The sequence below is a fragment of the Melanotaenia boesemani genome, chromosome 14, assembly GCF_017639745.1.
Source record: "Melanotaenia boesemani isolate fMelBoe1 chromosome 14, fMelBoe1.pri, whole genome shotgun sequence".
In the NCBI taxonomy this organism is placed as follows: Eukaryota; Metazoa; Chordata; class Actinopteri; order Atheriniformes; family Melanotaeniidae; genus Melanotaenia; species Melanotaenia boesemani.
In genome coordinates, this window is record NC_055695.1 from 5,459,207 (window position 1) to 5,483,213 (window position 24,007).

At 38.0% G+C, this 24,007-nt stretch overlaps 2 protein-coding genes across 3 annotated transcripts in view; both read right to left on the reverse strand.

Annotated features, from left to right (window-relative positions):
* LOC121652732 (carboxyl-terminal PDZ ligand of neuronal nitric oxide synthase protein-like) overlaps positions 1–4,790 on the reverse strand; it is a 196,756-nt gene extending 191,966 nt beyond the window's left edge. Inside the window, exons 1-2 of one of the 2 annotated variants that reach the window (XM_042005671.1) lie at positions 4,311–4,790; positions 3,922–3,993 (exon numbers count right to left, since the gene is read on the reverse strand). In XM_042005671.1, coding sequence (XP_041861605.1) covers positions 3,922–3,993; positions 4,311–4,415 — 177 coding nt within the window. In that variant the 5' untranslated portion in view covers positions 4,416–4,790. The remainder of the gene's footprint in view (positions 1–3,921; positions 3,994–4,310) is intronic. The other variant, XM_042005672.1, reaches the window with a different exon arrangement.
* An 11,372-nt stretch (positions 4,791–16,162) lies between these two features.
* Positions 16,163–22,573, reverse strand: LOC121653557 (fetuin-B-like). The gene is made up of 7 exons (XM_042007110.1): positions 22,161–22,573; positions 21,577–21,690; positions 19,951–20,029; positions 19,614–19,780; positions 18,972–19,085; positions 16,908–17,042; positions 16,163–16,683 (listed from the first exon to the last, which is right to left on the reverse strand). The coding sequence occupies exons 1-7, from the start codon at positions 22,356–22,358 to the stop codon at positions 16,426–16,428; spliced, it is 1,065 nt and encodes a 354-aa protein (XP_041863044.1). The 5' UTR covers positions 22,359–22,573; the 3' UTR covers positions 16,163–16,425.
* Positions 22,574–24,007: the final 1,434 nt, after the last annotated feature.

The window sequence follows — 24,007 nt, forward strand, 5'->3', positions numbered from 1 at the left end:
CATTATGTAACTTTCTGACCTTAAAAATATCCATTTCTAACTTGTTTTAATGGCACACTGACATTTATTATGTACATTCCTGAAGCGTTCCGAGCCTGAGAAACAGCACTTCCGCACCGCGTCTACTGGATATCAACACACCGGCTGCTTTGAATGCACACCGTGGCGGAATCAAGAAACACTAGGACGGCATTAGTGGAACACACCAGCAAAAGAGAGAAAAGACAGAACAAGCGATGAAAAAAGAGTCAACATCAGACTGGGTTTTACTCGCTGAAGAGAGATCAGAGCAGAAGCAGGATGCAAGATGGATGCTGATTTAGTTGTTGTTAGGGGACAAGTCACAGGGAAAATCTGCCAAATTTATATATATATATATATATATATATATATATATATATATATATATATATATATATATATATATATATATATATATATATATATATATAAAAATTAGAGGCAACAATTTTTACCAAAAGATGTTAAGAAAAGACGCTTCTGAACCTTCCGGCAGGATCAAAAGGAGCCGAGTCAAATCATGCCAGAGTTTGCAGCGATCACTTCATTCAAGGTTTGTAAATGACTTTACTTCAGTCATTTACAAACTGTTAGCTTCTGTCATGTTGTGGGCAATTTAAAGATTATGGGGAGAGAAAAGGAGGCAGTTAAACAAGAAGTAGACAACAACATGTGAGTTGAGTTAATTTTTTTTCCTTCAATCACCAGATTTCTCAGCAATCCACAGACATCTTTCCAAATAAATCACCTGAAAGAGAAGAGTCATGTCCTTCAATTATTGAGTGGTCACGGCCTGTTTACAACACACACATGCAGCAATGATGTTATAAAAACACCTAAATGTGTACTAAAATGTGCTTTCCCTCCATCCACACTCAAAGAAGTTATAAGCATCCAAGTTTTTCCATGCTTTCACGTGTAGAATCTCATCTTAAGCACCAGATAGTTTGAGATATCGATAAATTAAACTGATGGATGCTTCTCCAATTAAAAGCTTAAATCATTCTGGGACAATCTACGAGGATCTTTACCACATAGCTAAACTTTTTTTTAGAAAAGTATCAAGTGCATTAACTTAAACATCTGACAACATCTCACAACTTCCCTCCACCTTAGTCATTCTTGTTTGTTTGACTACTATGCTGAAAGTACGGGAGCCTGCAAAATGCACATTACTTACTACGAGTGAGTGATGTCATGGTGCTGGTTAACACTTCAGAGAGTCAGTGCAGGTTTTATGACTCTGGATATGAGTCATAAAAACACATTCATGAAAAAGATGCAGTGTTTGCACCAGCTGTAACATATGTTCTCACAAACACAGACCATAATCCAAAACATATACAAGAAAAATAAAAGTACTATCCCTCTAACCCACAGTCACTGCAGCCAAAGCCAGAAAGGAGAGCTGGCAAATTGTTGCTGACTGGACTTGTACACTAATAGGTTTATCAATATCACTGCCTCATCATTAAGGCATGAGTAGATCTGACTGCAATTACAGTCGTGTATCCAATTAAATCCTTATTAAACCTTATCGTTATTGTCAGCTGCAACACAGACGTAAACAATCAACATGGGAGAGGGGACTGGACATAAAAATCTGAATTGTAGTCTTTAATCTTGCAAAATAATACAAAGCTGTTAGGTAAAGATGACCTGAAGCTGGTGCTGTAAGATGAGAGAATAGCAAAGAAATCCTTTAATCCTAATACGATCAATAAGTGCTAATTTTAGTGGTCTAATGAGCCCAGTTTTAGTTTAGATAAGGTCCCTCTGTAGAGATATCCCTCATTTAGATGCATGTCAGGAAAAGTCTAGGAGGACTTAGATAAGGGAGAGAAGAAACCCTCTCTTTCTACAAAATGTTTTGTCATGTTTTGATCCCTTTTCAAAAACAGAAAATGCTGGTGAGCTCCATCACGTGACATCCCGAGTTTGTGGAACTGTGAGCTTGATGAAGACTTCAGGTTATCACAATACACATAAAAAGTATTTCTAATCAAGTTTCTCATTTTTTTTCCTTTTGGTTATACAAAGCTTTAACCAGACATAACTGATTAGACAGATTTTCTACATCCAAAAGTCTAAAAGCCTTAACAGATGTGCACAGATGTGAAAAAGCTTCCTAGAAGCCTGAAACTGTTCCCTGCAAATCCAATTATTACAACAGAACCTGCCTGTAGAAAAACCCTCGTGCTTTTCTTTCTGTAACAACACACTGCTGCCTGTCATTGTTTTGATGTACCTTTATATTACTGTTCATTCAACAGATAAAGCAGAAGCCTGTGATCTGTGCTTTTACCGTGCTTGGTCAGCAAAGACAACCCCAGCACTTTCTGTAACTAACCCAGCAGTCCGCTGCTGGAAAATTATTAATTCTCTCACAGAAAGCTCTTTCTGATTACTCTGTTGTTGTAGAAACAAAGAACACAACATTGCTCTGCATTTTCTTAGTTTAATTTGTAACTTAAATGGGACCAAATGCAGTCAGGGTTGCGTAATAAACCACATGAATCAAGGAAAGTGATGAAAAAATGTGGTTTGATGCTCCCAGCGGATCCATAATAAGCTCACTTTGGGATTCCTTCTCCATTTAAGTGAACAAAGCAAGTCATTTTTAACACAAAAATATAAGAACAGCTGACTAACCTCTTTAGTATGCCCTTTAAGCAAAAACTAATATTACAGCCTGTTGGTGTTAATGGTGATTTCTACTTTCAAAGTGCTGTCATTCCTAACCAAACAACTGTTTATCTACCCAAAAAGCCAGCTTAGCTTACTTGCTACCCAAGTAAAACAAGCATTTGACTTCTCTTTCAAGTTAGATACATGTGGTTTCCCTATATCTTGTTTTCACACTGGAAGAGACTAAGCAAAGCCCATTTTCCTGCTAACAACAACAGCTGCCATGGCAGCATGCTGGGAGGTCCACTTCACAAGAGCAGATTGCTTCTTTAAAAAAGCTTTTACCAATTTTTCTCAGCTACAAACAAGAGGAGTGACTGTATTGTAAAAATCAGCAACAGCACAACAACATGGCAGCAGGCATCAGAAACACAAAAATGGCAGCTATTCCAATTAAAATGTTCAGGAAGTGGCCCGTGCATGTGATGTGGTTTTTAAGGAATCGTCACTTGATCACAGCAAGCCAACTAGTTCATCACATTAATCCTCAAACACCTCTACATCACTGGATTCAGAAGGCGTTTCAGCCAAATTGTGCAGCCAAATTGGCATACCAACTGATTAAGAATAAGTCTACTTTTTTGGAACTGAAAAAGCTATAAATTGTAGCTTTACACAGCAGAAAGAAAGGGAGAAGGGAGGGGGGAGAAATCACACTCCAGTGCACTGCTTCAAAGGAAACTTCAGACTAGTGATGGAGCACATGGTAGACAAAACCTCCTGCCAGGCAAGCCCAACACAACACAGCCCACACATTTAACTCCAAACAACTAACTGTTAGCATGTCTAATCACCTGTCATAGCACTTTATGCCACATTTTGATGATCAAACATGAGTTTCTGAAGACTTCCTAGGAGGAAAAATCTAAAAGCTGTCCAAACAGTTCAGAAATCATCAATTAGTGTATTTGGCTAACAGATCCATTTAACAACTTAACCAGTTAATCTATCATTACTGTTAACTAAACAATAACCAAATCATAATATAACAGTAAGGCTTTAATTTAAAGTCCAAATATTTGGCTAATAAACAGCAAAGAGGGGTAATTAAAAGCAGTTTAAGTCAACTGTAGAAGTTGAGGTGCTCCTTTATGACTCAACTGTAATCCTGCTGACGGTAAACACTCAAAATCATGCCTAACTAATTACGACTGATAAACCTTTACACGAGAAATGTCAGATTTCCTCGCAATTTTTCGGGGTTTGACTCACCCGTATTCTTCTCATTGCTGCCACGATCTCCACTCGGCTGCTTGGCCGCGCCACATCCAGGCTGCCGATGTACTGTGGTCGGAGAGGTGACACATGACAGGGACAACGTGTTAATGAAACCATGTCTGGCCCTTACTCAGTTTATATTCTAATTAAACCGATCAAGTGCACAGAATGGGTAATATTTAGCTTTGCGCAACTTTAATGTCGCGCTCGCTAACTTCACCAGCTAACCAAAGCTCTGGGTTTGGTTCCAAAATGCGCAAATGGATATTTCTGATTCAAATGCAAAAGGTTGCACAACGAAAAATACCCGAAAACATGGGGTTTGGGTTGAGTTATGAGTTAACTGCCATTTCTTTTTACTTTTAAGTTGTTTGTAGATTCACCTTTGCCTCGAAGTTGATCCCATGCTGGAATGCTTCCTCGTTGTGCAATGGGATCCTTAAATCATGCCCATCATCAACCAGGTTATATTTGGTTTTTCCAGGCATTTTCCAACTGTTTATTAATCCACAATACTAGATAAATCGAGAGGGACTCCAACGGGAAACAAACCAGATCGATTTAACGGGGATAAATCCAAGAAAAACAATCCTAAATGGGGTCAGTAGTCGTTCTCCATCGCAGTGAAACGTCCCGGCGTAGCAGCGCTCCTCCACCGCATCGACAGCAGCCAAGTGGCGGCCACAACTTCACCAGCGCTCCAGCGAACTGCTGCCCCCGCTAACGCGCACAGCTTCAAACAAAACACACATGCAGGCCCCTAAACACAGCGTCATGTGGGCACAGATGTGTTTTCCCGACTTTTCCGGTGTTCTGTGTGGAAGTTGGTCGTGCCCTGTCTCCGGTTCTCGGCTTTCTGCCCCCCCCTCCACACGGAGGGAGGGTGTGATTGGAGGAGTCCGGGAATCCCACCTGTTTCCATTGGAACAGAGGCGCACCGTGGCCCGCTGGAGGAGTGGCTCCCACTGTGGTACCTGCCCCCTTCTCCTATTACCCTCCCTTTACTCGCAAACACACGCACACGCACACAGACAAGAAAAAAATTTTGAATGACAAACTAAGGAGTGGTATGATGACTTGCTGGACAGTCACTGTTTTGTAAACGTTGACTTTTCTATGAACCTGCGCAGCTGCTAATCACACTAAGACAGAAAACAGAAAATGACCTTTAACTGAAAACAAACCCAAATCAGAAACTCTGTGCTTTTAAATTATGAATCTCCTCATGATATAATAAACATATGCTGGAAAATAAAAAGAAACTGATGCCGAAAATAGGAAATACTAATAGAACTTTACAGTTGTATCGCCCTGCAGGCCTGGTCTCTTAGGTAAAAATAAAAAGGCCAAGGCTACCAACTAGTGGTCATATTTGCCAGAACATTTAGGGTAAGAAACCTCTGTATGAGAATAAAGTAGAAATAATCATATTAATTAATTTATTTATTTTGTAATAAATGACCTAATCAGTGCAGATTTATAGAAGGAAGCATTATTTACATAGAAATGAACAGGGCAGAATTTGGTTTTTAAAAGTTATTTAATCTTAGAAATCTCTTAAGTCCTACTCATTCGCATCAAAAAAGTGGGAAGGCTGGTTTGATAGTCAAAATCTGAGACTTGACTGCAAAAAAATAACATCTAAAGCTTAATTTGAGTCTTATAAAAAGAAAGGAAACAAAGGGTTATTGGTGACACTGACTGGGACTCTGCACCAACTCGGTTAAACAACAGTTAATCTCGCTCCAGGCTCAATGTGATACAATTTAAGGTTGTCTACCATCTTTATCCAAAATTTATTCCAATATCACAGATACATGTATGTCACATGACGCCAGCAAACATAACACACGTGTTTTTTTCTGTGCCCGTCTGTCAGATTACTGGACAGCTATCTTCAAATGTCTGGAAGAAGCTCTAAATATAAAGCTGATGCCATGTGCAGAATTGGCCATTTTTGGAGTATTATCAGATTCCCAAATAATTAGGAGGAAGAATTAAGATAGTATCGCCTTTGCATCCCCATTAGCACATAGACAAATTTTGCTGGAGAGGAAGTCTCTGTTTACCCTCTAAGCTTCCTTGTGGCTTAAAGACCTCATGCTGTACCTAGACCTGGAGAAAATTCAGTATGATCTGAGGGGTACATCTGGGAAATTTGATTCTGTTTGGGGCCGTATGATTAGTTACATTTCTAAGCTAAAGACATTACAAGACAAATGAGATGCTTACCTCTGTCAACGGACTTGTCACCATATTTCATTTCTCTCTCTTCCTCATTTCCACAAGACTACCTCTCTGCATGTTACTATCTGCTGTGTAACTATCTATCTGTTAATCTGCTTACAGTAAGAAGGAAGGATGTGTATTATTTTTCATCTTTTCTGATCTGTAATAAGACTATGTAGGACCAGGGGTGGGGAGTAAGTGTCATGATTATGGGATGTGTGTGGGTTATGGTCATGTCTAGTCCACCATGATCCTTTATCTTATGTTTCATTTAGTTAAGAACTCTTTTTGGGATCATGGGGTGTATTAGGCTTTTGTTTATATTATGGCTTTAGGGTTCTTGGTTTATAATGTTATGTTTAGGTTCTTGTGTTATAGGCAGGCTTTGTTATGTTAAGTTATTAAGATCATGTTTTAGGTTCTTGTTCTAGGTTGAAGTAAAGTTAAGAATTTGTGTTACTCAGGTCAAAAATGTGGACTGTCTTTTTCTGTTACTATGTTTTCAGTTAGTCTGTAGGTAGGTCATGGGTTTCTGTTCAGCCTCCACATTCATTTGGACACCAGGGCTGATTACCAATTCCTTGTGTCTAGGTTTGTGTCATTCCTGGTCAGGTCCTCTTGGTTTCAACATGGTTTCATCCTGAGTGCCTCATGGCTTCTTCGTCATGGTTTGTCAGAGTTTTTTCATGGCTCACTTTCACAGTTTCTAGTCTAAGTTAAATCGTGTCATGTCAAGTCTTGTTTTGAGTTTTGAATAAATTACTCATCATCTGCAGCATTCTGCCTCCTGTCCTTAACTGCCTGTGAGTGGGTCTGTACTCTTCCTCCTCTTGGAAATCATTACAGGTGAGTAGTCATTGTTGTCTCTGATAAAGGAAAAAGTCTGTGTTTCTCAGTGTTTTTACATTTGCCTGTCAAATGAATAAAAAATAAATAAAGGGGTGGTGGTGGTGAACCCTGACTTGGAGGAATATTTGGACTTGTCTGATGAACATTTTCTAAAGCTATAACAACAAGCACTTAAAAGTACTTCACTGTTTAGTTTTTAAAAAATTTTGGAAAATGAACTTCACACATATGCTTCCATTATTTTCTTTGCAAAACATTCTGGGGAATGATGTCAAAGAACAATAAGCGATCCTTCGTGTTTTTGGAATAATGACTAAATAAAGCAGTGGGTTGCCAGGTTACTCTGTGGTCATGTCTGATGGTTTACACTCAGAGGCTGTGACAGGAGGAGCAGGTTGTCTTGATCCCAGCAGAGGTACATCCAGTGTCTCCTGTCTCTGATGTTTCTCCTCATGTTTTTCACTCATCAACCTGAGGCATTTAGGTGCCTTAAGAGAAACAGGCTTCGTTTCTAACCATCCACTGTTAGCTCCTTTAGAAGCTGTGGTTGACAACATGACTCCAAGGCGTCTAGAGAGAAGAGCATAAACCCGGTTTGTTAGGAAGCCGTGTTTATCCACAGACTTTCTCTCTTTCAGCTCTCCCCTTTTTATTACTTTGAAATCAGTGAAGACTGATGTTGCTGTTTTTGTTGTCTTTTGAATGGCTCAAAATACAGGTAGGAAGCAAGGTAGATGCCTAATCAGAGGCTAATAGGGGACATATTACTGGGAAAAGTGCAAAAGTTCTGTAGTGCATCTTTCAAACACAACATAAACACTAGCAACAAACGAGTCACATTTGTGCTCGTCTTCTTCTTGTGTTTTGCATCATCATCCCAAAATGCATTGTACATGTCTGTAGATCAAAAATGTAGGAAACATGATTTTTATTTTAAGCAATTCAGAGTTTTCATAGCTCTCTAACAATGACTTTTAGTAGGACAATAGCAATGTATTTAGACTGACAAGTACAACTAGTTGGGGTTGCTTGAAGGGTTAAAGGGCCTCATTTGGCATGATAACTTAAAGATGCAGTGTGTAGAATTTGCTGACATCTAGTGGTGAAGATGAGAATTGAAATGACTTCAAAAGCCAAGCATAGCTATGAATGAACAGTGGCCATCAGTGGCTAAAATTTCTCCAGATATAAACATGTTCTCATCTGCAGATCCAGTGGCCTCAGGTGCAGCGATGACTGCCCCACAGGTAACTAATTAAAAATGTGTACATGTATACTGTCTTCTTCTGTGTGCCCTTTGATAAGCATTACTTATCCCAAACAGTGCTCTATCACCTATCAGACAACACTGCAGTTTGAAAGCTCACAGGGTTCTCACTTCACATACAGTTGTTTGTCCATTCAGTGACACTGTAATAAAAGTGATGGCACAAATATGGCAGCTTCCATGTATGTGGACCCACAGCAAGTAGATATGGATATCTCATTTTAAAAGAATAAAAAGTTATTTTTGTAAAGTGATTGGATATCCATACAAACTCAGTTTTTAACCCTTTAGGCACTGACCAATCATCATCCTCAGAGGGCTAAATTTAAAAGGATAATTGCTGAGAAAGTACAGTATTTAATCAATAGTGAAAAAGCATTTTGATATGTTGCATGAGTTTGCTGTATAATTGACTATAAGTGCTTCTTCATCTACTCCGCTCCGTATGGTGTCTTTTAAATGCAATTTCCTTATAAACTTTGCATTCACCCCACCCTCTCCTTGCCTACCATGGTGTTACATTGAAGATTCACGTGTCTGCCATGTCGTGGTTGAAAGTGGTAACAGGTTTAAGCTTTCTTTCTGGCCTGGTGCTTGTTGCAGTTTAGTGACTTTGACACTTAGAGGGTTAATGATATGTAACATTTTTCCGGTGTTGACTTTTGGTTTTGTTACACACTGCACCTTTAAAGTTTAAACTTGATATGTTTATTGACATGTTTAGGATTTGTGCTCATCACTGAATGTAAAGAGAAAAAGCAAAGACGCTGATGTGAGATCCTGTCAGTAAAGAAGTTCCTTTATATTTAGCTTATGCTACACTTTTTGTTCAACTATATGAAATAAAATAAGATTCAGTAGAAAACAGACCCAGTAAAGGTGCATGCATGTTTAATGCACGTGTCATGTTGTATGATGCACAGACCATCTGTACCACTCTGGGAGTAGAGATGCATTGCCTCCCGTAAGGTGGTCCCAGGCGGATGGAGAGGGGGAAGTGGGGCAGCACAAATTCACATTCTCACCAGCTCCTTGAACAGATACAGAGTACCACTCTTAATAGTATCCTCAGGGTGAAGATGCACATAACTCATTCTGAATGTTGTTGGTTCAGAACTGGTATCTGGCAGCCAAATAAAAAAAACAAACAAAAAAAAAAAAACCCTTGTGGTTTGATCTTCAGCTAAATTTAAAAGCATTAGCATCAATCAACAACCTGTATTCTCTTATTTCTCAAATGAGGCTTTGTGGGAGATGTAGATTAGTCTAGTGCAAAAAAAAAACCTTTATAAAGCAACCTTCAGCTTTACGTGACAACACATTTCCAAGCACATGTTGACTACAAGGCCCTCAGAACTCCCATATCACCACCTCTTTTTAATATACATGAAGCATTTTGAAGGACAGCTGAAGAAAAAAATTTTTTACATCAAGCTGGTGTTCCAGTCCCAGTGGTCATGACCACCACAACCTTATAAAAGCAAAACAGCCAGCAAGCAGACAGGAACAGCTGCTGTCTCTGCATGAGAAATTATTACTGAATAAAGCCAGTCATCCTCATAGACCCCATGTCTTCTTAAGACTTTTAAAAGGATGGGAAGTAATTTAATCCTCTGCCAGGTCTTCAAGTACAAGCTGATCTGTTGATTAGGACTGGTCTTAAAGCATATGCTCCCCTACATGAGGTAGGCTTTGGAGATCAGTGTACAAACACAGCATGGTTCCACCTAGAAGTCAAAATGGTGCAGGCCTCATATGGCTACAGCAGAGAACAGCTAAAGTTTATGATTTAAACCCCCAAAGCTTTTAGAAATTCTGGTGCAGACCAGCAGGGTTCTATATTTATAACTTGTCTTGCTGAAAGCTTGAAAAAAGGTTAATTTTGATTATTGGTGTGTATATGAACACAAGCCATGATGTCTTCTTAAGTATTTTTGAGTATATTGATGCCTAAACCTAACCAAGCAGTAATTAAAGTCAGAGGTACAGAAAGAATGAAAGCCATAGTTTAGTTTCAAATCAAAGTAAATGCAATTAGCATTGTGTGTAGAGTCCTGAATCCAGTTCCACAACTAAATTTCCTCAAAAGCAGGCTCGGGACACTGTCATCCACCTTGCTTTTATTTATTTAATTAAGAGGACTAATTTGTAGGTTGAGGTTCTAAACAGTTTCACAAACTTCTGTAAGACTAAATCTGTTAGATGAGTCACTGGTATGGATGTTTAGAGTGGATACTATCCTGAACGGTTAAAAAAATTGTCCCCAAACCTTCATATTTGAGTCCATCCAGGGTGTTTGGATGACTGGATAACAGTTAACACAGATTCAACCAATACTCATAAATTTTGCATAACTGTGAAATTTGGTCTGCAACACCCTCCATAAGATTTGACAAATTAATGTTGGTTTAAATGATATTAAACTAAGTTTTTCATTTTTTTGCTTTATATTGTACTAAGAGTGAAGTTAAAATGAGTTAAGAATTTGAACTAGCTAAATGCATGTCTGCGTGTGTGTGTGTGTGTGTGTCATATTCTTTTAAATTTATGTATAACAGTAACAATAACAAAAATTGTATTTTTCAAATCTATAAGTGTTTTTTGCACAGTAAAATTAACAGCTTTGTATTTGTCATTGATTCTGAGTTTAAGCTGCAAAAAAATAATTTTTTTTCTTATTTTCTAATTAAACATTTTAGTTGGTGACAATCCCATCATACCCAGCAAAGTCCAAATTCTTTAAAATCTTCAACAGAAAAGGATTTAAAATAGTTTAAGGTTTTAAAATACTCAGTTTTAAAAATACAGCCAGAAAATGAAGCATTACTTACGAGTTTATGATTGTAAAATATGTAAATATGCCTTATATCTATCTCAGACGTAGAAATGCCATCACAAAGAAATCTAGATGTATGTTTTTAAATAGTTATAGATAATAAATATAGTTACCTATCACATGTAGTAATTTAAATGGTGATAGTATATTAATAGCACACACCTGAGTAGGTCAACTCGAGACCCAACATGACACATGTTACAATGAACAATTGTACAGATAAATTTGGGTGAGAGCAAAAGTTTATAGTGCAGACTCGGTCATTGTGAGGTCAGTGTGTTAAAAGCTGCCTATGAACTTATAACAACCTTCTTCTCAGCCAAAAGCAGCGGCAAACACACACACGCACACACACACACACACACACACACACACACACACACACACACACACACACACACACACACACACACACACACACACACACACACACACACACACACTTCACTGTATGTGGGTGTAAAAGATTGTGTGTGTCAGTGCTGGCACATACACACAAACACTCAAGACCTTAGACATCTTGAGGGTCTTTTAAGCTAAATTAATAATGTTGATTTACAGAGAATGTGGGTCACATGGTCTTCCTTTCAGCAAAGGCGACACAGAAGGGAAGAAGCAGAGGGATAAATAATGACAGCAATAGCCTACTTCCATTAAAATGCCCGAGGTAATGTGACAACATGTAATATTAGAACAGCAGAAAAGCTGCCTGCACCTCACACTCAGGGGTCAATTAACAAAGAAATCGTTGTCTCTTATACAGAAAGACAGACTTCTGGTTGATAAACATCCATTACAGTATATCTGCACAGGGCTCCTGTGGTCTACGTTAGGTAATGGGCTTTGCTCTTGGACCAGATAGAAAGCTGAAATTAAAGTCACATGGCTTAGATTTTTAAACCTTTAATCAAAGGTTTAAAAAGGATAAAAAATAAGTTTACACTGACTTCTGACTGCACAGGAAAAACAAACAAACAAACAAACAAAAAACAAAACAAAACAAAACAAAACAAACAAAACAAAAAACTACTGACATGCTTCAAATTTGAAAAATTCAGATGTGCTCTTTAACCCTGTGATGTCCCCTGGTGGCCCTTCTGGCCACTGTTTCTTTTATTTATTCTTTTTATCAAACTGATTTATTTTATTTACGTATTTGCTTTTACTTATATTTTTTGTATATTTTTATTTTTTTATGTATATTATTATTTATTCTTACTTATTACTTGTTGTTAGTTTATTTAAAATATAACTGTATTTTTTTTTATTCCAGTCTTTTTCTTTTTTCCTGTATTTACCTTGTAAATTGTAGTCCTGTAGTTTACTTTTTTTTTAATATATAATTGAAAATAAATTCAGGCTGTAAGGTTGAGAAAGGTGGACTAATAGCAGGGCATAGTGCAAGATTTCAGCAATTTTTGACCCAACAAATATTTCTACAGGTTTTAATGGCAGTCCATCCAAAAGTTCCAGTGGATTTCACAGCCTTGCCTCCACAGATCTGGAGATGAACACAGATGTCACTATTCAATCCTTAGAGTCATGCTGCCAACAGGGGAATGGAGTCCAGAGTACGGCAAACAATATGGGCCAACCCTTGCAGCAGTTTGTAGGTTCAGTGCAGCAGTTAAAAAAGCTGAAAAAAGATTAAAAAATTAACGAAGAAGAAGAAGAAAAAAAGAGAATTCCAACTTTCACATAAGCGAAGTGAAACCAAAGGAAAGGGTGACACCGTGTGGGCATGCTTATTAATGCAGAATACCAATATATCACAGAATTAATGTATGTAAACAGGTGGAAAAAAAAATAGCTGGCAAATCTAAACATTTCTTTAAAAAACACAAACAAACAAACAAAAATCATAATTAATTTCCTTATATGTAGTTCCTTTATACACATCAATTATTTTGCCTGAGAGACATATAAGAATATATAAGAAAATATTTAGTTTTTGTGTAATGATGTAAGAAATATACTCACCAGTCACTTTTTTTGGTATGCCTTGCTAGTGCAAGGTTGGACCCCTTTTGCCATCAGAACTGTCTAAATTCTTGGTGGCAATGATTCAACAAGGTGTAGAAAACATTCCACAGAGATTTGTCCCCATTTTGACATGAAAGCATCATGGAGGCCGTTGGAGTCCTGTGAACTCATTGTCATGTTCTAGAAAGCAGTTGGAGATGATGCAAGCTTTGTGACATGGTGCATTATCCTGCTGGAAGTAGCATCAGAAGATGCTCCACTGTGGTCATAAAGGGATGGACATGGTCAGCAACAATACTCAGGTAGGATGTGCTGGTTAAACCAGGCCACGATGGTACTAAGGGGCCCAAAGAGGGCCAAGAAAATATCCCCCCCACCATTAAACCACCAACAGCCTGAAGTGTTGATGCAAGGAAGGATGGATCCATGTTTTCATGATGTTCCCACCAAATTCTGAGCCTAGCATCTGAATGTGGAGCTGAAATGGAGACTCATCAGGCCAGCAACGTCTTTCCATCTTCTATTGTCCAGTGTTGGTAAATCTGTGTGAATTGTAGCCTCAGTTTCCTGTTCTTAGCTGACAGGAGGCACCCGGTGTGTCTTCTGCTGCTGTAGCCCATCTGCTTCAATGCTGGACGTGTTGTGTGTTTAGAGATGCTATTCTGCAGACCTTGGTTGGAACCAGTGCTTATTTGACATCTTCTTAGCTTTTTGGTACAGAAAGGTTTATCTGCATGTGATTGTACTTAACAAATGGACCCCAGGTAGAATAGCAACAGCTAACGGGGATCCAAATAACGAGAAACAAGAAACAACTGCTGCTCCGTGGTTATTTTCTCTTTTTCAGACCATTCTCCATAAACCTCAGACATGCTTGTGTGGGAAAAGTCCCTGTAGATCAGCAGTCACAGACCAGCAATCCCCTTTCTTCCTCATTCTGATGCTCAGTTTGAACGTCAGCAAACTGTCTTCACCATGTCTACTTGGCAAGTGCACTGAGTTGCTGCCATGTGATTGGCAGATTTGTGTTAACAAACAATTGGACCTAATAAGCTGGCCAGTGAGTGTATACAGCTCTGAACTAACAATGTATCTATGTCATTACGTACATAAATCATAATTTAAGTAAAGTGATAAAGTCTGTTTTAACAATAACGTGCCGTGTGACACTGAATAAATTCAGCTGGTTACAAGAAAATGAATGAAGTTTATCCAATTTAATTGTTCACATTTAATGAATTCTTCATCATTCATAGCAACTACAACTCAGAGCTTTTAGCAGGGCATGGTATTGCAAAGACAGATGTACACAGTCCACATCTCTGTAGACATTCTTGCAGACACTGTGTGAGCAGCTGCTCCTGTATAAGTGAGTTTTCTTTTTCTTGGCTCAGTCTGTGTTGTGTTATTGTAAAAATGACATACTATCTTCCTTGACAGAACGTGAACTACTTCATAAATGAGTCTACAACTTTGCATTTAGCCATTTGCACTGACTATGGAGATTTAAATCCAATAGGTTTGTTCATCTCCTGAGCTGTTTCACACACTCTCAGTCTACCAATCACATTGTGAGCTTCAGTCTTTATTGAGCCCATGAATCTGCCACCACAAATTACAAATAGGTCTGATGCAAGTATCCTGACTCAGTTCACTGCTAGAAGGTTTGCAGTAACGATATCGAGTGCAGGAAGTTTGATGATTTTTATTTATTATTATTTATTTATTTTGATATAAAAACCAAGAAACAAGTTCTTTACAGGAGCCAACAGATGAGATGCATTTGGAAGAACACAAAGAGAATAGTCTGCTCTGAGCCTGTCGCTCTGCCTTGGTTGTCATGCTGTCCAGCTCTGCCTCAAACAGAGCTTTCTTTCCTTCGCCAGTTTGTCCAGACATGAGGTGTCCTTCTTCCTGATGCTGCCTCCCAGCACACTGCTGCATAGAAGAAGGGGCTCAACACAACACTGATAGAACATCTGCAGCAGCTTTTTGAAGATGTAGAAGCATGTCGGCCTTCTGAGAAAGTGCAAGTAGAAGACTCCATCATCTCCTGCACAGAGCATCCAGTCTATACCAGCAATCCAGTCTGGTTCAGACTGAGGCCCGGACCTCCTAAAATTCACCAGCAAGTTCACCTAAAATCCACGGTCTTTTTTTTAATACACACACACACACGCGCACACACACACACTCACACATATTTTTTTTTACATATATATATATATATATATATATATATATATTTTTTTTACAAAATGCAAGACATGCAAAGACAAGGTTGAATTGACTGAGAAAATGAACTAAACAGAACATAATGGAGATAAATTTGAGTGTAAGAAGTGTGTGGTGCAATAAATGGGTTTGTCTTTGTAAGTGCAATACATCCAGTCCGTGAAATAATAAATGGAGGTGTTTGGAGTGACGCCCTGCGATGGACTGGGGACCTGTCCAGGGATTACCCTGCCTCTCGCCTGCTAATTGCTGGGATAGGCTCCAGCTTCTCCACAACCCTGAATTGGTGGTATGGAAAATGGATGGATGGGTTGGAGTCACACCATGCAACAAAGTCCTTGGTCAGTTTCCTGAACTCCTCCTGTCCACTCCTTATACAGCCCACAATAGCAGTGTCGTCTGAACTTTTGCACTTTTAAATGAGCTTTCATTTCCTGAAGGAAATTTAATTTTTGTGTGCTACATAAAAGATCATACAACGTTAACTTTTCAGTGTTTAACTTATGTGAAACTATTATAAATTGTGCTGCACTGAGCTTTAATATTATTCTCCCAGTCAAAATTAATTACAATTTGCTTCCACAATATTTTTGCAAATTATTTTCCCAATATAAATATTGTCAAATCTAAAAGTATGAGCTATACATGGTATTTTCTGTCAGCATAAGCTACGTTGGCATGATTTTGAGTTACCCCTTGCAGCACTGTTCTTTCAAATCTTAGAGTTTAAATAAAAAAAGAGGATAGAAAAGGTCACTTTAACTGATCCACAATTATTTTACATTATATTTTTTATCATATTTTAAATAGTCAGCAACAGAGAAAAGACATGACAGTTATTTCTTAATGTTTTATTTCAAGACAAGTCTTTGTTAGCAAAGAATTCAGACAGAGGAAGATCTTTTTACTTCATTTTAGCAAATGAATGAGGCATTTATATTAGATTTAATATGTTAGAGATATTCTAGAGAAAAATACTTTAATCAAACAGCCAATCTGATAACTTACAGGAAGGATTTGAGTATAAGTTACTATCAGATTTGTTTCTTTGTAATTACAAGATAAAGCTTCAGTCATTGAATAAAGATCTGTCCAGAAATCAGAGCTTGAGTCTTTCTAAACCCAGGTTGTTTCTTCGGGGACCGGGGCAGGAGCTGGCGGATGGAGAGGATCTAGGAGAGGCAGGCTGATCCACCACAGTACCAAGGAATGGCCTTGGTTTGGAGACAGTGATGTCTGAGGTTGGTGTGACTGAGTGCATGTGTTCATGCGGATGAAGGTGTGTGTGATTGTGGTGCTGATGCTCAGTGTGTCCATTGTCTGCTTGTGCGTGTGCCTGCTCCTCTAAAGTAGCAGCCTACAGGGAAAAATAAAACTTGTTGAGAGAGTTTAAGCCATACATTTACGCAACAATGGCTTTAAATCAGAGTTTAAGAATTACTGACATCTAGTGGTAAAGATGGACATAGCAAAGACTTAAAAAAAACTTTCACATATCCAATTTTCACACATCAGAAATGTAATTTATAAACTCATATTTTTTAAACTTTTTTAGTTAAACACAGCAGTGAAATTAGGTACCTGAGGTTCATAGATCTCACACTCCACCTCTACAGGTTTCTTGTTCTGAAAGAAGCTGCTCTTTTTGCCAACAGGGTTTCTGAGTTCAACCTGCTCCTCATGAGCCACGTGGGACCCTAAACAGAAGCCTCTATGCTGAGAGAGGAGAAGCAAGAATAGTTAGAGTTAAATATACAGTTCACTTCAGATGTTTATATACAGCCATGTTGGACATGAATGCCACAAAACTTGTAGACTTTCAATTCAACTCATTGTCTAGGGCAGAATGCTTAATTTTGGAGGTTTTCTGGCACTAATAGCCCACCTACAGTGATATTTAGATAAATATATGTTTTCTGTTGCAACAAGTTGGTGACAAAACTTTGGTTGATATGTGATGTCAAGGCTTTGGGAGGGCTTTTCAAAAAGTCTGGCCTTTGGGATCATCATGCTGCTGGAGCATTGAGGACTCAACTGTCCAGATGATTAAAGTCATGCTGAGGAATTCAAAAGAAATCCTTCTCCTTTATCCTGTCATCCACCGAGGAATCTGATGCAAGCAGCCTCAGAGTATAACAGCACAGCACCACACTGAACAGCTGGTGCGGTGTTCTTAAGACTAAAAAATCTCATCTGACTTCCAGCAACCACATCAAAGCTGCCACCAAGGCAGCTCTTCACCAACTCAAATCCAGAATGCTGCTTCTAAAGTTTTAACTAGGACTAAGAGATCTGAACACATCACACCAAATTCTTTTTAAAAATCTTTACACTGGTTTCCAGTCACTCACACAATAAGTTTGAAGACTATCAGTGAAAATATAAACTTAGCAGAGCTCTTAGATCCAAAGACTCTGGTCAGCTAGTCCAGACCAGAGTCCAGACTAAACATGGAGAAGCATTATTTAGCTGTCATGCTGCAAACAAGTGGATCAAACTGCCAGTGGAGATTAAACTTTCACATTTTTAAATCCAGGTTAAAAACATTTTTTTCTCATGTGCCTATGCATGTAATTTGCACAGTAACTTTTAGCTCATTTTGACTGGTGCTTGTCTTTAAAAATTTAATTTAATTTAATTTAATTTAATTTAATTTAATTTAATTTAATTTAATTTAATCACGATTTTTATAATGTCTTAATATTACTTAGTTTCTCTTTATATTTTGTAATGACTTTAATGTGGTATGTAAAACATTTTAAATTGTCTTGTACATGAAATGTGGTTTACAAATAAATTTGCCTTGTCTCCTCCTTTTCAAACACGAATGATGGTGCTTGCTAGAATGCTACAAATCTCTTTTTTAAAATTGCATATAATAGTCTTAAGAAAAAATAATATTGACATAATCCAGCTAAGACCAGAATATTTCACATACATCTCATATATATATATATATATATATATATATATATATATATATATATATCACTAAGGTAATCAGAAATCCATATGAAGATTTCTTATTTGGAACGTTGCTCTATCCAAACCTTTTCCTCCCAGCTGAGGGTGACGGCTTGAGTCCTTTTCAATATCTTAGAAAAGTGGCAATGCCTCAAACAACACATATTTACATGCAACAGCTTTAAACTGGTGATTTGGGGGTTTGAATTATTGTGAAATGAGTCTCTGATCAATGCCGAATTTCATTGTCTTTCTGCTCTATTGTGCGGTAGTTGATCCAGTGATTGATGTTAAATTTCAAATTTCTCTTTTTATGCTGAAATAGAGAGTTCACCAGGTGTACTTTGCCCTAATTACTGACAAAATTTTAAGAAATTATGAAATTAAGAGGCCTTGGTGAGTTAAAGGTCATTTTACCTTCAGCATTAGCTTATTAATTTCTGAGTGAATATATATGTAAGTAGCCAGTTTGATTTTTTTAATTTAACAAACGCTAAATAAATTTAAACTTTGCACCCTAGTTGTTTAATTTCTTATTAAAGATAATTCAATCCTATATCTGCTATCACATTCGTGTCTGTCTGGCCACATCTTACAAGTAGCCAGAAAAACAAATATCAACAGTTTTCATGGAGTGTAATAAAATGACTTTAGCTGATTAATATATTTTAAGTTACTCACAGCAAACTGACAGTCCATAGGTTGGCAGCTGCTTAGTTCGCTGGCTCCTGCTTCCTTTGAACAGACGGTCTCCAGAATGGTGAACTCCACAAAGTAGGATGGGCCAACAACCCACTGACAAACAAACAAAAACACAAACACACAAGCCACATATGCACACGTGGACGTAAACTATACACAAATTATTACACCACAATGTTATGTCCATCCATCCGTCCGTCCGTCCGTCCGTCCATCCGTCCGTCCGTCCGTCCATTGTCAGGTTACAGAAACAACCCAGACATGCCCAATATCCCCAGCAACACTCTCCAGCTCCTACTATTCTAGCATGTTGTGGGTCTGCCCAGTTACCTCCCCTTTAATTAAATGCGCCCCCCCCCCCCCCCCCCCCCCCAAAAAAAAACCCATAAAAACAAAACAAAACAAAACAAAACAAAACAAAATAACCCAAAAAACAAACCAAAAAACAAACACAGAACACTAAAGGGAGGCGATCAGGAGGTGTCCTAATCAGATGTCTGAACTACATCAGCTGAAAAATTAAAGTGTAGCTTCAAGGGGACTCAGGGAGGATGGATGTAATTGCTTAGTTTTAGGAATTATTCTGGCTCTAATTGGTTAGTTGCATTAATTTTTCTCCACCTGTAAACTGGCTTTTGTAATGTTCTCCAGAGTGAAGTAGTTAGCCAGGCGACTCTCTTCATTAAACCGTTGCAGGGAGAGATTGGCTGTCTCCTTGACGATGGGCTCATTCAAGTTTTCAGCCGTGGGACAGTCTGGGCACACATGCACCACCGCAGTAGCAGGAACTAAATACAAAAATAAACTATAAGAAATGTTGAAGGAAAGTTGCAAAAACATAGAGACATCACAGTGACAGATGCTAAGATCTGAAGTGTGAATCTGCTATTGGCATCACCAGCTTCACTTTTACAGATTTATCATTCAACATTTATTTTTTATGACTATATTGATCTACCTTCACGCAGTGCACAGGAGTAGCTTTGAAGTTTGACTTGAGTGCCAACGTAGGCAGATAACTGACACTCTCCATACACCTGAAGGACACAAACACACTCATGTACTCACAGGAATGGACACAGATGGAAGCAGATAAGTGAACAAACAAAAAAATATATCATGGTAGTAAACAGAATAACTTATTCTGGGTGTTAATGCTGAAGGCCTGAAAGCACATAGATTCTCATTCTTATTTTCTGACATTTTTTATCTGCACTTAACCCCTTAAAATCCTTTTCCTAAAGATAAAATACTTTTTTCACTGGACCCTTTCCTGAAGTAACAGGACCATTTTTGTTGCACTGTCATCTGCTACTGCAGTACTCCAGCTGGAGTACAGCATGTATTTTAAAGATTAATTTAATTTGCAACTGATCAGAAATAAGCGTTTATTGAATCTACAGTTATAATTGTAGATTAAAATGGTATACATCTGTAATATCTTAAAAATCTTAGTTTTCCAATGGTGTATAAAATGTGTAGGTACATGGAAGGGAGACTAAGTAAAATACATTTTCATTTGTCTTGTTCAGCTCATGGGACATCTGGTACCAATGAATTAAATTGTAAAAGTGTTTTGTTAAAAGCCAAGAAAATAATACACTGGAATGTATAGTTGGATCAGGAGAAGTGTGCTATGACTTTTGGCAGTGATTCATTGCACAGTGTTTAATAAAACTAAAACAAAACCTCAATTTATCCCATAAAAATGAATGTGATTCTGCCAAAACAAGTAAAAAATTCACTTCAGAGTTCTATAACTCATATAACAGGTAACGTATGTTAAAATATTTACTCTCTATGAAGGGCAGTTTTTTTTCTTTTAAAGTTTTAGCTCAATTTCAGTTTAAATTTGTATAAAATTGACACATTTTGTACACACTGTAGTATGATGATGTCACACTACAGTGGGTCTGGAAATTACTAAGAAAAGCTGTCAAACAAACTCCTTTCACTTCCGAAACTATACATGAAAATGTGACCATTTTTGTCTTCTTCCTCCCAATGTAATCATCATTGTGATACATTCTATGGTGCTCTCTCAAATTGTCTCAGAGCATAGAGCTGAACCACCCCTACTCTCATTGACTCAGGTTATTTTTGACTTAAAATGTTTCTCAGTCAGAAGGTAAGAGGTCTTTAGTAAAGAAAGTACACAGAAGAATCATACTTCATCCATGTGTTCAGCAGACGTTGCTGCTGCTCACAGTTCGAGAATTATTTCAATACAACTTACAGTTTTTAAATACCGCAATCTTTTGTTTGAGGGATAAAGTTTTAGGTATTTCCTGTGTACTTCTGTATAGTATCTGACAGTATTTCAGTGAGCTGCCCCTCCCTAACATGCATCAAAACATTTTAGAATCACCATAGCAACCGGCTCCTTCTTTCTAACTGATAGATTCATGGCTGCATTTTACATTTCTGATGGACTCATACAAAAAAAGGCACACATGCAAGCTTCAATGCTTACATTAGGCAACAGTTTTATACTAAATTCAATCAGAGATCTGAGTTGTCTGAGTCTTAGTTGAGTCTAATTCTGTGGCAGTCATATGACGATACAAGCTTGTTTGGTACTTACTGGAATATCTCCAATACCTCTGACTTTGCATTGCTTCCATGGTTTCCTGCTAGTGATGTGACATTTGGTCTCCATAACGTCAATAGTCATTTTGTAGTGTGATCCACCTTTCTCCTGAACACATGTGTCACACATTAAGATACAAATTGGGATTTCACTTTCAAACAAAAAATTCTTAATTCAATTTTAGTTACATTGAGGTGCCTAAAACTGCATCTCCTTGAATGCTGATTAGAGGCTGGCTGAAAAAGCAAGTCAGCAAATTTACCTTTTATTACAGCTGAACTTTTAAGTTAATCACCCTTTTCATTTTCATTGAATCTTAAAGTCATGCATGATTATGGTTGTGTTTGCTTTGATCGACAGGATAGTGTGGTGGATTATATCCAACTGATGTGCTTAATGTCCTTGAGAGCTCTTTCAATCCCATCCTTTGCACGTCATTCTTCCAAAACACCCAAAACATTGATCAATTAATAACCCACTTGATGGTTCAAAACAGGTCAGCGTACCAGAGAGTCCATCTTTTAGATACAGTCAATATTTTTTTGCATGCATGTGTGTGTGTGAGTTTTCACCCTAACCTGTTCTGGAGTGTAAGAGAGATCATACAGCCTGTTGAGGCTCAGGATGTAACCGTCTGTCCTGTCCTGGTTGATCTGCTCCAGGGCCTCTTCTGCCACTCTCACAGCATCAGGGCTATTGCAGCCTGGTGGGTCGGGCCTGGCTCTCCCCTCCTGCTGCAGCAAAGCCAAACACAGGATTAGCAGGTACACGCTCATCCTCTAACAAACACACAGACTGTGTTCAGTAAGAACTCTGGTTTAATCCAGTGCGATTACTAAAAAGAAAAAAAAACAAAACAAAAAACTATTTAAGTAGATAATTTAACATTTAGAATAACACATTCACCAGTCTGAAAATCTTTCTTTACAAGACCTCTAATCCTAGTTTTTACAGAGTTTCAACAGACACATATGAGCCGGATGCTGGACTTTGGCTTCTCTCCCAAAGGATGAGCAAACAGCAGCTATCTGCTGCACTGTAGGCCAATGCCTGGCTCTGACTGGCTGAGGGGTCATAGTGCACTGGGGAACAGGGGAAATTTACTCTGTCATTAAAAAACAAAACAAAATGCACTTAACAAGTTTTGTATTTCTATCAGAACATTGCCTCACATTCACCCTAAAGATATAGCATCTTGTGCTGCAGGCAATGCACAAGCCTACAGCTGAGACTAAACAAGCAGCCTGACACATAAGATCCTATGAACAGCAGTTAAGTGGGATCTAAAGGAAAAGGGTTTTTCCTTTCATGACTGGCATGAAAACATTGTAGCTGCAACAATAGTCTACCAAAGCTTTAAAGCAATCTGACTGATATTGTCTATAGAAATTATCTTGCAGCTTTGACCAATTTACTCACGAAGAAGGAACATAAAAGACCTGTAAGGTTTGTAGCATTATCAAAATAGCACCAAATCTTTGTTCCTATAAGTTGTGAATTGGAGCCTCTAATGCCCAACCAGGTAGGGATGTGGGTTCAGACAACAGGTCAAGGTATTGGGCTCTTTGTTTTGGCTCCTGAACAGTTAATGTGGGCTGCATCCAAACTCAAGGACAATGTTGAGCGTGTGCTCATTTAGAATAAAAAACATCATGTTGCTCGTCTTTTAGAGTTGGGTCATTACCAATATTAGCATCAGAAATACTACCTGATCCTGTCAAAAGTAAGGGGATATTATTTCTGTCTAAACACCATCCAACACCATGGAAATGAATAATTATTTATTTTCCTGTCCAACACAACCACACACAGCCATAGGAAGTTACACTGTCTCACATGATAATTGTGTTGAGTTGGTAGGCTGAGAAGCAGCTGCATGTGAGTCACTGTTGTGATAACATTTAGCATTACATTATATTAGCAATTTGGTATCAATACACATTAGAAAATCCCATCAGCAAACAGCTACATGCCTTATATGCAGGGCTGAGGTATCAGAGGTGGCACAAATTCTGCCAAATTTAACACCAGCAACTTTATAAAGCATTTGGGTTGTCACAAGGAGTTTGTTTCCTCAAAGGAAAAGCTCAACGAACCGCAGCAATAACAAAGACTCACAAATGTGTTTAAAAATGTTAGGAATTTACAATAGAAAGCCAGAAAGCCACTGCAATAACAGACAATGTTTTAGAATGTATTTTCCTGTGTGAAAACGTTTAGTTCAAGTCTAATTTCAAGATGGTTTTATTAGAAATTCTTTGATTTGAGTTCATTTACTCAATTAATCGCAATACTTGTCCCAAAAAGGAAACTTTTTTAATGCAAATGTAATTTAGTGGACGACAGAATCAAATAATAGAGACATACGTTAATATTGTTAACTCAAGCTCTAGTAATGTCTGATAAAAAGCATGTAATTGCATTT